At 44.9% G+C, this 12,667-nt stretch overlaps 1 protein-coding gene across 1 annotated transcript in view; it reads left to right on the forward strand.

Moving 5' to 3' along the window:
* HSPA12A (heat shock protein family A (Hsp70) member 12A) overlaps window positions 1-12,667 on the forward strand; it is a 140,979-nt gene that overhangs the window by 106,983 nt on the left and 21,329 nt on the right. The window contains exons 7-9 of the mRNA XM_030202649.1: window positions 3,871-4,039; window positions 8,757-8,843; window positions 10,175-10,279. Coding sequence (XP_030058509.1) covers window positions 3,871-4,039; window positions 8,757-8,843; window positions 10,175-10,279 — 361 coding nt within the window. The remainder of the gene's footprint in view (window positions 1-3,870; window positions 4,040-8,756; window positions 8,844-10,174; window positions 10,280-12,667) is intronic.

Genomic DNA, 12,667 nt, shown 5'->3' on the forward strand with positions numbered 1-12,667 from the left:
GGGGGCCCGCAATGAAGCTACAAAGTAGTAAATTTAAAACGAATCGAGGAAAATATTTCTTCACTCAATGTGCAATTAAGCTCAGGAATTCATAGCCAGAGAATGTGGTAAGAGCAATTAGCTTAGCGGGTTTAACATAGTAACATATATAGTAACATAGTAGATGACGGCAGAAAAAGACCTGTACGGTCCATCCAGTCTGCCCAACAAGATAAACTCATTTTTTATGGTATGTGATACTTTATACCTGAATTTGATTTGTCCTTGTCATTCTCAGGGCACAGACCGTAGAAGTCTGCCCAGCTCTCTTCTTGTACTAAAGTTCTGAAGCTAACGTCAGCCCCTTAAAATTTATATTCCAGCCCATCCATATTTATTCAGTCACGATCAGGGCGTAGACCATGGAAGTCTGCCCAGCACCGGTTATGCTTCCCCAATTATCGGCATCACCACCCAATCTCCGCTAGGATTCCATGGATTCATTCCTTGTAAACAGATTCCTTTGTATTTATCCCATGCATGTTTGAATTCCATTACCGTTTTCATCTCCACCACCTCCTTGGGAGGGCATTTCACATATCCATCACACTCTCCGTGAAAAAATACTTTCTGACACTAGTCCTGAGTCTGCCCCCCTTCAACCTCAATTAATGTCCTCTAGTTCTACCACCTTCCTGTCTCCGGAAAAGGTTTGTTTGCGGATTAATACCTTTCAAATATTTGAACGTCTGTATCATGTCACCCCTGTTTCTCCTTTTCTTCAAGGTATACATGTTTAAGTCGTCAAGTCTCTCCTCGTACGGTTTGCAACGCAAATCCCATACCATTTTCGTAGCTTTTCTTTGCACCACTTCCAGTCTTTTTACATCTTTAGCAAGATACGTCCTCCAAAACTGAACACAATACTCCAAGTGGGGCCTCACCAATGACTTGTAGAGGGGCATCAACGCCTCCTTTCTTCTGCCAATTATACACCTCACTTTGCAGCCTAGAATCCTTCTGGCCACGAACGTCGCCTTGTCACATTGTTTCTTAATTAAGTCTTTACATTTCTCTGTTGGAAGACTTCTTGCCATATGTGTGTTCATCAAGACACAGTGGGTGTGCGTAGGGGTCAGTCTTGATCCAGGCTGAGCAGTGATGGCTAGCTGTTGAGTGGGCTAGTGTACCCTTGCACACTGCACCAATTCAGTGGCCGTTAGCAAGATAAAACCCAGGTGTTTGGGCCAGCTGTTCCTGCTCAGATTAGTGAGAGGGAGGGTCATATTAAAAGGGGGTGCCTAGTTAAGAGGGCTAGAAAGCACCTACATGGGCCCTATTTTATAACAACACATGGAAGAACGTCCAAGTAAGAATTGGGATATTCTGCTTATAATGTCTAAAAACAATCCTACGTCTATCTTACAGCCATTTTCGAACAGGAAAAAGTTTGGGATTTCCCTTTCGATAATACGTGATACATATGTGCTCATACAATATCCTCTACATATTTAAAATACTGCTACTGGTGTCTTCTGTTGCTGTGAGGTTCAGAAAGCAGAGCCCACGAGCTGGTCTGGTCTTAAAGCGCACCTCGTCAGAAGACACACAAGGTAGACTGCTTGGGAAGCCCTTCCTTACTCCACCTTGGCTTAAGTGGTAGCCATATTAGTCCACTTTTAAAGGTTAATGAATGAAAATAATGCAAGACATGGACTGGAGGAGAAGCCTAATGGTTAGAGCAGCACTTGAGAACCAGTGAAGACAGGGTTCAACTCTCACTGACACTTCATCTGATCTTCGACAAGTCAATTAACACTCCATTCATTGCCTTAGCTACAAACCTACAGCCCAATGATCAAAGGCAAATGAGGGCGCTAGAGGCCACTTACCCCTGCATTTACCTTCGCACCCATGATCATTGGGCAAACAGCGCGTGCGACCCTCAATAAATGAGCTCTGCTTGTATTCCACTCTTATGATTAGAGAACAGTGCTCTGATCATAGGGACAGAATAGCGCCTTAACCCTAAGCCAACTCAGAGCTGGTGTTAGGGTTAAAGCTTTGCTCCCCCCCCCCCCCAATCAGTGTCAGGCAGTCCAGGCTGCCACCGTGTCTTGGGGGTCAATTGAACCCCCAGACCCCTGCCATCACGTCAGCCCTGGTGGCCTGGTGGCCCCCAAGCCCCCACCGAGACAGCAACACGGGGACTTGGAGGTCTGGCGGATCTCCAGCCCCCCCTCCATAAGCCCCCCCCCCAAAAAAAAAATCCCTGGTGGCAAACCGAACCCCGCCAATCCGCCCTGGTAGTCTAGTGGCCAACACCCCCCCCCCCCCCCCATTACCTCTGTGATGGAGGAGGGAGTAGCACACTCCCTTCTCTTCCAGCGCCGCCTTCAAAATGGCGATGCCCTGCTCAGTGCATCCCATATATATGGTAGGATGCACTGAACAGGGCGGGGTGCCGCCATTTTGAAGGTGGCTTTGGAAGAGGAGGGAGTGTGGTACTCCCTCCTACATCACAGAGGTACGCTTGGGGGGGGGGGGATTGGCCTTTAGCCCACCAGGTTGGGTGTGTAGGGGATTGGGTTAGCAGCCCACTGGACCATCAGGGATTTTTTGGGAGTTGGGGGGGTTAGGGGAGTCTGGAGATCCACCGGATCTCCAGCCCCCTAGGCCCCCGTGTCGCTGTCTGGGTGGGGGCTTGGGGGGACACTAGGCCATCAGGGCTGAGTGATGGCCGGGATCCAGGGGTCCAATGGACCTCTGTTGCCTGCGTTTCACAGGGCTGGGCTTTTGTCAGCCCGGACCTTTCAAACAAGTGCGGGAGGACTGGGCCTGAGGGGTGTTATTGCCCCGTGATGTTCCGGTGTTAATTTTAGGGCAATGTTTGGAACAGAGCGGGGCTTCTGATCATCAAGGCCTTGGATTGTGAGCCCTCTGGAGACAGGGAAATACCTAGTGTAACTGAAAGTAACTCACCTTGCGCTACTACTGAAAAAGGTGTGAGCAAATCCAAACAGAAAACAAGGTGATTTTGGACTAACAGAATACATTTTTTGACTAGCTTTTGAAAGCCAAAGGTCAGGAAAGTGTGAACAACCTTCACATTTAGGACCCTTTTCCTTAATGTCCAGGTGCTCCTCCTCTTCCTGGCCCTCACCCCTGAAAGGAGAGTTTTCGGAGATAGGAAAGACTTCCTCAAATTTATCCAAATTCATCTTCATCCCAACCCTGGCATCCTGAGCCAAGGACCACTCTCCAGGGAGTGTAACCGCTCTCTCCCTAGTGGAAGGGGGAGAGGAAACAAACCCTTCTTCATTTTTTGGCCATGATTGGTCTAGTACTTAGGATCCAGCTCCCAGAAGTCAAGTCTTGAGCCCCTTATACTGCCAGAATGGCAAGAAAAGACAAAAGACCCTTCCCAAGAGAAGGATTTGTATACGAGAAACGGACCTCCCATTTCCTAGAGGGGAAATCATTTTACATAGGGACTTGAACTCTATAACCTCTAAGGGGACTATTTCAGGAGTCAATAAATACTCGTAAAACAGCTGGCAGAGGTTAAATTATTATTTAGAAGGTTACAAAAGTAATCATTCAGATTGGATTTTGAAACTATGGTACTAGCTGGTGTAGAAATAGAGAAAACGAAGGCAGATAAAGACCAAGAGACCAATTGTCAGACGGCAGGAGTTAGATCGGGTAACTTCAGAGGCCATTAACCTTGTATAGCACCCATAACTAGCAGGGACATGAAGGGGGGGGGGGGGATGTCAGTTGTGCTCTGCAGAACAGACTTAGGGATGGTAAAGGGAGCCTCTGCCCTCACCTTATCTAAGATCTGCATCCTTCTGGAGTTGAATTCTCTTTTTCTTTGGTTCTCCACAGGCAGGGATGGCAACCCCTGAGAACCCGGAGCAGCTGATAATTGCCCTGGAGCCCGAGGGAGCCTCCATCTACTGCAGGAAGCTCCGCCTCCACCAGATGATTGACATGAGCAGCAAAGCTGCTGTCAACGGCTACAGCCCTGCTGATACCACAGCCGGGATAACACAAGGTACATCAGCATCTGTCAAACTGTCGCTCAAAGCAGAGCCCGAATGAAACCAGGATCTTTGGTTTCTGCTAAAAGCAAATCTGTGACCGAAATTGACTGGCGGAAATCGAAGCCGAAAACTAAACTGCCTCCCCTCCCCAGACCCGGACCTGGTGGCAGCTCTCCCCCATCCTGAGCGCCCCACCCCCACCCCCGGCAGCAGCTCCCCCCTCTCGAGCCTCCCCTCTGGGCAGCCCCCTCCTGCGCCTACCTTTTCATTCGTGAGTACTGGCCACAGGAGTACCCCCACTTGCTTCTGCTCCTTCTCCTGAGCATACCTAACCCAGAAAACGTCTTGAGAATGGAATCCGCCTAAGCAAGAGCAAACATGCACCCCTAGACAGGGCTGCCGCTGCCACCGGCCTTCCCCCACTCGAAATGCAATTGTCAGGCCCCCCCACTCAGGATGCAGCTGCTGGCCCCCCCACCCACACTTGGGACAGAGTGAAGAAGGGTACAAATGGTTAGGCCAGCGGCTGAGACCCAGGAAAGCCAGGGTTTAATCCTGCTGTGAGAACGAGTAGAAGTGAATCGATGTTTCCAACAGTGGCCAATCCAGGTCACAAATACCTGGCAAATCCCCAAAAAGTACAAAACATTTTATACTGCTTATCCCAGAAATAGTGGATTTTCCCCAAGTCCATTTAATAACGGTCTATGGACTTTTCCTTTAGGAAGCCGTCCAAACCTTTTTTTAAACTCTGCTAAGCTAACCGCCTTTACCACATTCTCTGGCAACGAATTCCAGAGTTTAATTACACGTTGAGTGAAGAAATATTTTCTCCGATTCGTTTTAAATTTACTACATTATAGCTTCATCGCATGCCCCCTAGTCCTAGTATTTTTGGAAAGCGTGAACAGACTCTTCACATCTACCCGTTCAACTCCATTCATTATTTTATAGACCTCTATCATATCTCCCCTCAGCTGCCTTTTCTCCAGTTATCCAGTTAGTGCTGAGGGAGTCAGTATGGAGCTGGAAGTTACGCAGACCCTGCCAGTATTCAGCAGTGGTACCCAGTTAATTTATGATTGCAAAAAGGTGGTCACAAGTTTACTGATCAGCAACGTGGGGGAACTGCCATTAAACACTGGCCGTATGCAGGTAAACTCCCAGCAGCTGCCACCACTGAATACCTGAGTTTAATTTAGCTGATGGTTGTCAGCGTTTAAAGAAATGCCAACTGAATATCACCCCTTTAAATGTGCTGCTATGTTACTTCAGGGAGTGTTCCCCTATTCTTTGTATTTTGTTTACTCTTTCAGAATTGAATCGCATTTGCCCATTCCAGTCCACTCCGTATTTTACATTTCTCAGTCATATCTCCCTTCGGCCGTCTGTTTTCCAAACCGAAGAGCCCTGATCTCTTTAGCCTTCCTACATACCAGAGTTGTTCCATACCCTTAATCACTTTCCCTCCCAAATCAGCGCTATTTAACCAGCCAGGAATGGCTCCTGGCCAGTTAAACAGCACTTAACCGTCTATCCACAAATATTCAGTGGGAGATAACCGGTTATCTCCCGCTGAATATCCCTGCTAAGTGCTTAGGGGCTAACCTGTTATATAGTGCGATATAACCGGCTATCGCTAATATTTAGCGCATTGCTGGCTAAGGGCTCCTTTTACTAAGCGGCAGTAAGCCCAATGCAGGCTTGCCACTCGCTATACAGGAAGTACTGCCGGGCTACCGCAGCAGCCCGGCAGTACTTCCCGCCCCTAGCGCGCTGTTATTTCTGGCGCTACTGAAATGTATTTATTTTTGTAGCACCGGGTTAACGCGGGGGCCCTTACCGCCACCTCAGTGGATGGCGGTAAGGGCTCCCCCCCCCCCCCACACCGAAATAGCCACGTGGCAAGTGCTTTACTTGCTGTCCCGCCATTTCCCGTAGGAACGTGAGACTTCCCTTTTACCAGCTACGGTAAAAGGGGGCCTCGGCGCGCGTATAAAGCATGCGCTGATGCCAGCACCAGCCCCCTTTTTGCTGCAGCTTGGTAAAAGGGGCCCTACGTTTGGTAGCCAATTCGGGCCACTGAAAAAGCAGGCCTCTCTTTGGCCGCTATAAACTTAAACGGCCATATTGGTTTGGCTAGTTTAGTTTAAACCTGCCAAAAATAAGCTGCCTATTCAGCGCTGGTCACCGTAAACGGCCTGGCATTGAATTTCCAGTCTCTGTGATGACCGTGGTCTGAATATCGGCCCCTCTGTTTATCTTTGCTAATTCTGCTTTATCCTTTTTGAGAGACTATATAAGTACATAAGTAATGCCATACTGGGAAAAGACCAAGGGTCCATCGAGCCCAGCATCCTGTCCACGACAGCGGCCAATCCAGGCCAAGGGCACCTGGCAAGCTTCCCAAACGTACAAACATTCTATACATGTTATTTCTGGAATTTTGGATTTTTCCAAGTCCGTTTAGTGCAATTCTTAGTATTTAAGGTGTGGTTTCACTATGGTGCAATATAGACATATCATTTACTAGTATGAATAAGCCTAAGTCTTCTGGATTTAATCATTATTATAGCTAATACCTTATGCCGTCTATTAAAATGTTCTATTACGTATTGTGTTGACATTGTAAGTAGTAACTGTGCCGTATTTTGTATTATTAATTGAACATTTTTACAGCTGTCATTGTCTATTGCTTATGTTTGATTTAACCTTACTGTACACCGCCTTGAGTGAATTCCTTCAAAAAGGTGGTAAACAAATCCTAATAAATAAATATTAGCTGCCTCTTGAGAATCTTGGCCTCTCTCTTTTTGAATTGTGGTTGTAGGCCGCCATCTAGTGACCAATTTCTATATTAAGATATGGAGTGTGGTAGCCGTGTTAGTCCACTCTTAAGGTTATCAATAGAAATCAAACAAAATAAAACACGGAAAAGAAAATAAGATGATACCTTTTTTATTGGACAATACATTTCTTGATTAGCTTTCGAAGGTTGCCCTTCTTCGTCAGATCGGAAATAAGCAAATGTGCTAGCTGACAGTGTATATAAGTGAAAACATCCAAGCATTACTATGACAGTCTGACAGGGTGGGAGGATGGGGGTGGGTCGGAGGTATGCATGGGGACATCAAAGCATATCATTGATATTCTAACAGGATGGGTGTGGATAGGTGAGGGGTGGAGAGAAATACAGCTTTATGGTTTATAATGGGTTAGGAACCCCAGATCCTTGTTAAGTCCTTTCTGTTGGGTGTTAAAATATTCAATCATTCTGACTTCAAAGGTCTTACGTTCTTGTATGGTTTTAAAGTTACCTTTCAGTATTCTCACACCCATCCTGTTAGAATATCAATGATATGCTTTGATGTCCCCATGCATACCTCCAACCCACCCCCATCCTCCCACCCTGTCAGACTGTCATAGTGATGCTTGAATACTTATATACTTATATACACTGTCAGCTAGCACATTTGCTTATTTCCGATCTGAGGAAGAAGGGCAACCTTCGAAAGCTAATCAAGAAATGTATTAAGTTATGTCCAATAAAAAAGGTATCGCCTTATTTTCTTTTCCATGTTTTATTTTGTTTGATTTCTATAGATGCTACATGGAATGTTGCTATTCCACTAGCAACATTCCATGTAGAAGTCGGCCCTTGTAGATCACCAATGTGGCCGCGCAGGCTTCTGCTTCTGTGAGTCTGACGTCCTGCACGTACGTGCAGGACGTCAGACTCACAGAAACAGAAGCCTGTGCAGCCTTCTACATGGAATGTTGTTAGTGGAATAGCAACATTCCATGTAGAATCTCCAATAGTAGCAACATTCCATGTAGAATCTCCAACAGTAGCAACATTCCATGTAGAATCTCCAATAGTAGCAACATTCCATGTAGAATCTCCAATGGTATCTATTTTACTGTCATAGTAATGCTTGAATGTTTTCACTTATATACACTGTCAGCTAGCACATTTGCTTATTTCCGATCTGAGGAAGAAGGGCAACCTTCGAAAGCTAATCAAGAAATGTATTAAGTTATGTCCAATAAAAAAGGTATCATCTTATTTTGTTTTCCATGTTTTATTTTGTTTGATTTCTATTATATTAAGATATGAAACAGAAGTATGGAGGGTATTTTCAAATCAATTACTCAGTAATGGACCTGTAAATGGTTTCATGCCTATGTGCAGACCTTAGCACTATATCAAATGTTATGAAATAAATAAATTTTAGAATTGCCCTCTTCTTGCTGGCTAAAGTCCTGTTAGGGTTTCCATAGAGTGCATTTACTTGGATTAAAAAGCAAGCCCCCCTGTCAGGGTGCTTAGGTGAGGAGAAAAAAACCCCCTGTGCACATACATAGGATTTTCAAAAGTATCCACACTGTGTGACCACCCCCCCCCCCCCCCCACCTCCCCAAGCCTTTCAGTTTCCCACACAAACAGCAGATGCAGAATGTCATTACAGAGAGTGACTGCTGTAGTTCATCTCAGACTTTTTACTTCCCGAATTTTGCAGAGATGTGAGAGAGGCTGTGATACTTTCTACTGGACCAGGGTACAGGTTATGCAGAGGGTCTGTAGTAGCAGACTTTCTCGGTTGAATAGGAGGCATGACAGCTTGCGGATTCTCCTGTTTCACGCTCTCTCACTCTGCCACTCTAGCGACGCCTTGCTCTTACCTTTGCCCTGTTCTGTTTTCTGTTTTTCTCTCTTCCGATGACCAGCTAAAGAACACGTGCGGCGTAACCGTCAGAGTCGGACCTTTCTGGTGGAGAACGTGATTGGAGAGCTGTGGTCCGAGCTGGAGGAAGGTACAGCTCTGCAGCCCCTCTGCTTTTAATTTTGTGCTTTTCTGTTTACTATATTTTAGGGGTGTACATGTGTTAGCGTGTATTATCGTGTTGTAAAATTTAGGAGGGGGGGGGGGTGAGGGGATTGAGATTCAAAGGAACTTATCTGGTAAGCAGGTGCAGCTAACTGGATAATTGCCAGTGAGAGGGAAAGTCGGTGGCGTTAACCAAATAAGGAGGCAGAAAAGAGAGGGTCTGGAGTCCAGTCAAAGACCAAAACAAAACAAGAAGCACCCTTCATCCTTCAGGAACAGGATAAAGGAAACTCTTTATTGGATGGACCTGACACGGTCCGCGTTTCGGCGACCAAGCGCCTGCGTCAGGGGTCGCCGTACTGTTGCATATTGATGTGTATGAGGACGTAGCGTCCTAGAGTCCTGCTGCAAAGGAAGTCGTTACATCAAATTGCCACCAAAACAAAAGGATTCTTCGCACTTAAGAGCGGTTTTATCTCCCGACCTTAGACTGCGCTCTGTTTTTAAAAAAAAACTTTTTTGACGCTACGTCCTCATGCACGTCAGCGTTCAACAGTATGGTGACCCCTGACACAGGCGCTTTGTTGCCGAAACAAAGACCGTTGTCGGGTCCATCCAATAAAGCATTTCCTTTGTCCTGTTCCTGAAGGACCACTTGTGCCTGCTAGTTTTGCTAACCAAATGAGGGACACTTCTACAATCTTAACGTCTGCATTTAAATGCCCTTCTGCGTAGAATACGAACGCTCGCATGCATTAACTGTATCTTTCCCACAGAAGTGCCAGAAGGGTAGGGCTTGGTTTACTAAGCTGCAGTAAATACTAACTTGTGTTTTCCATGGGACATGTGGAAGCATCCCGCCCTACGTTCTGAATGTGCACGCGCAAACCACGCGCTAAAATTTTTTAAAAAATATATTTTGGGCCTGGGGGCAGTAAGTGGATATTTCTGTGCTAACCAGTGACCTCATCTGCATTGCTGCGTGCTAACTGATTAGTGCAGGATTAGAATGCAATCCCTTACCGCCTACAAAACAGGTGGTGGTAAGGGCTCGTGCGCTTATTTTTGGTAATGTCTGTGCGCTAATGATTTAAGATAAACAAACACAAAGTAATCCACGCGATGAAAACATATGAGAAAAATGTCCAAATGCAGATGTATTTTGTACGTTTGTACGTTTTTCTCTTTTGAAAATGACCCCTATGTAACTTTGTAAGTCTAAGTGCTTTAAAAATACGCCTCTTTATGTCTTTGTAAACTAGTCTGCAAACAGCTGCGTTTCCGCTTACAAAACTGTTGGATTCTCTTCTGTCGCAGGTGATCGGTACGTGGTCGTTGATTGTGGAGGAGGCACTGTGGATCTGACTGTTCACCAGATAAGGTTACCAGAAGGACATCTGAAGGAGCTGTACAAGGCATCCGGTAATTTATAGTTCTTTTGTAACTTTGTCATATCCCCTCATTCCATATAGTCCCCCGATATTCAAAACTATTTAACTGGCCAGGAACGGCTCCTGGCCAGTTAAATAGGGTTTAAGTGCCTAACTGCGGATATTCATAACTATTGCCATATTGGGACAGACCGAAGGTCCATCAAACCCAGAATCCTGTTTCCAACAGCGGCCAATCCAGGTCACACGTACCTGGCAGAAACCCAAAGAGTAGCAACATTCCATGTAGAACTGCAAAGAATAGCAAGATTCTAGAATTCTAAAGAATAACAAGATTCCATGCAGAATTTCAAAGTGTAGCAACATTCCATGTAGAACCCCAAAGAGTCGCAAGATTCCATTCAGAATCCCAAGCACACAAGTGTTGCCACACTGGGACAGACCAAAGGTCCATCAAGCCCAGCATCCTGTTTCCAACAGTGGCCAATCCAGGTCACATGTACCTGGCAGAAACCCAAATAGTAGCAACCCAAATAGTAGCAACATTCCACTAGAACCCCAAAGAGTAGCACGATTCTAGAATTCTAAAGAATAACAAGATTCCATGCAGAATTTCAAAGTGTAGCAACATTTCATTTAGAACCTCAAAGAGAAACAAGATTCCATTCAGAATCCCAAGTACATAAGTACATAACTATTGCCACACTGGGACAGACCGAAGGTCCATCAAGCCCAGCATCCTGTTTCCAACAGTGGCCAATCCAGGTCAGAAGTACCTGGCAAGATCCCGAAAAAGTTCAATACATTTTATGCAGCTTATCCTAGAAATAAGCAGTAGAGTTTCCCCAGGTCCATTTTAATAAAGGCTTATGGACTTTTTTTTTGTTACATTTGTACCCCGTGCTTTCCCACTCATGGCAGGCTCAATACAGGTACTTATTTGTACCTGGGGCAATGGAAGGTTAAGTGACTTGCCCAGAGTCACAAGGCGCTGCCTGTGCCTGAAGTGGGAATCGAACTCAGTTCCCCAGGATCAGAGTCCACCACCCTAACCACTAGGCCACTCCTCCACTTTTCTTTTAGGAAGCTATCTAAACCTTTTTTTAAACCCCGTAAGCTAATTGTTTTTATTACATTCTCTGGCAATGAATTCGAGAGTTCAATTACACACGTTGAGTGAAGAAATATTTTCTCCAATTTGTTTTAAATGTACTACTTTGTAGCTTCATTGTGTGCACCCTAGTCCTAGCGGGAGATAACCACGACATAGCTGGTGAGGCGTGAATAATCAGTGCCAAACAGGCTATGTTGAGCAGTCATTAACCTTTGATCTATGTGCAGTGTAATTGGCAAAATTTGAGGTAATGATCAGTAATTGTCATTAAGAAGCATTTAGTTACGTAGTTTCAAAATACTTTGTTTAAACATTTAGTAGGACCTTGGAAAATGCATTAATATAATGTATTTTTTTTTCTTAGTTGATTCATAACTTGTGTTCAAAGTGTCCTCCTTCAACTTTGATGCCACTGGCTCAGTGAATTCTGCGGTTTCACTAATTAAGAGCTCAACTAATATAGTGGAATTAGAAAAGGTACAGAGAAGGGCGATGAAAATGATAGAGGATGGGATGACTATGACTTCCCTATGAGGAAAGGCTGAAACGGCTTGTGCTGTTCAGCTTGGAGAAAAGACGGCCGAGGGGAGATATGATAGAGGTCTATAACATAACGAGTGGAGTGGAATGGGTAGAAGTGAATCGCTTGTTTAATTTTTCCAAAAATACTGGGACTAGGGGGCACAAGATAAAGCTACAAAGTAGTAAATTTAAAATGAATCAGAGAAAATATTTCTTCACTCAGCGTGTAATTAAACTCTGGAATTTGTTGCCAGACAATGTGGTAAAAGCAGTTAGCTTAGCAAGGATTAAAAAAAGGTTTTGATGGCTTCCTAAAGGAAAAGTTCATAGATCATTATTAAAATGGACTTGTGGAAAATCTACTGCTTATTTCTGGGATAAGCAGCATAAAATGTATTGTACTGTTTTGGGATCTTGCCAGGTACTTGTGACCTGGATTGGCCACAGTTGGAGGCAGGATGCTGGGCTTGATGGACCTTCGGTCTGTTCCAGTATTGCAATACTTATGTACTTATGCAATCTTACCTAAATACGAGATGTATTCTAAATGCTTAAATCTGAGGCAAATTCTAAACTCTAAGCACAATCCTGGGATTTTCTTATTATTAGAGGTCTCTTGAAAATTCTGCTCTTTTTCTTTTTGAATTGTGGGTGCAGAGCGCCATCTAGTGATCATGTTACATATTAATGTGTGAAATACAAGGGTTAAGTGCTATTTTCAAATCATGACCTCAGGGGTCTGTGCTAGGACCGCTGGTTTTTAATATATTTATAAATGATTTA

The sequence above is a fragment of the Microcaecilia unicolor genome, chromosome 5 (genome assembly GCF_901765095.1).
Source record: "Microcaecilia unicolor chromosome 5, aMicUni1.1, whole genome shotgun sequence".
Lineage (NCBI taxonomy): Eukaryota > Metazoa > Chordata > Amphibia > Gymnophiona > Siphonopidae > Microcaecilia > Microcaecilia unicolor.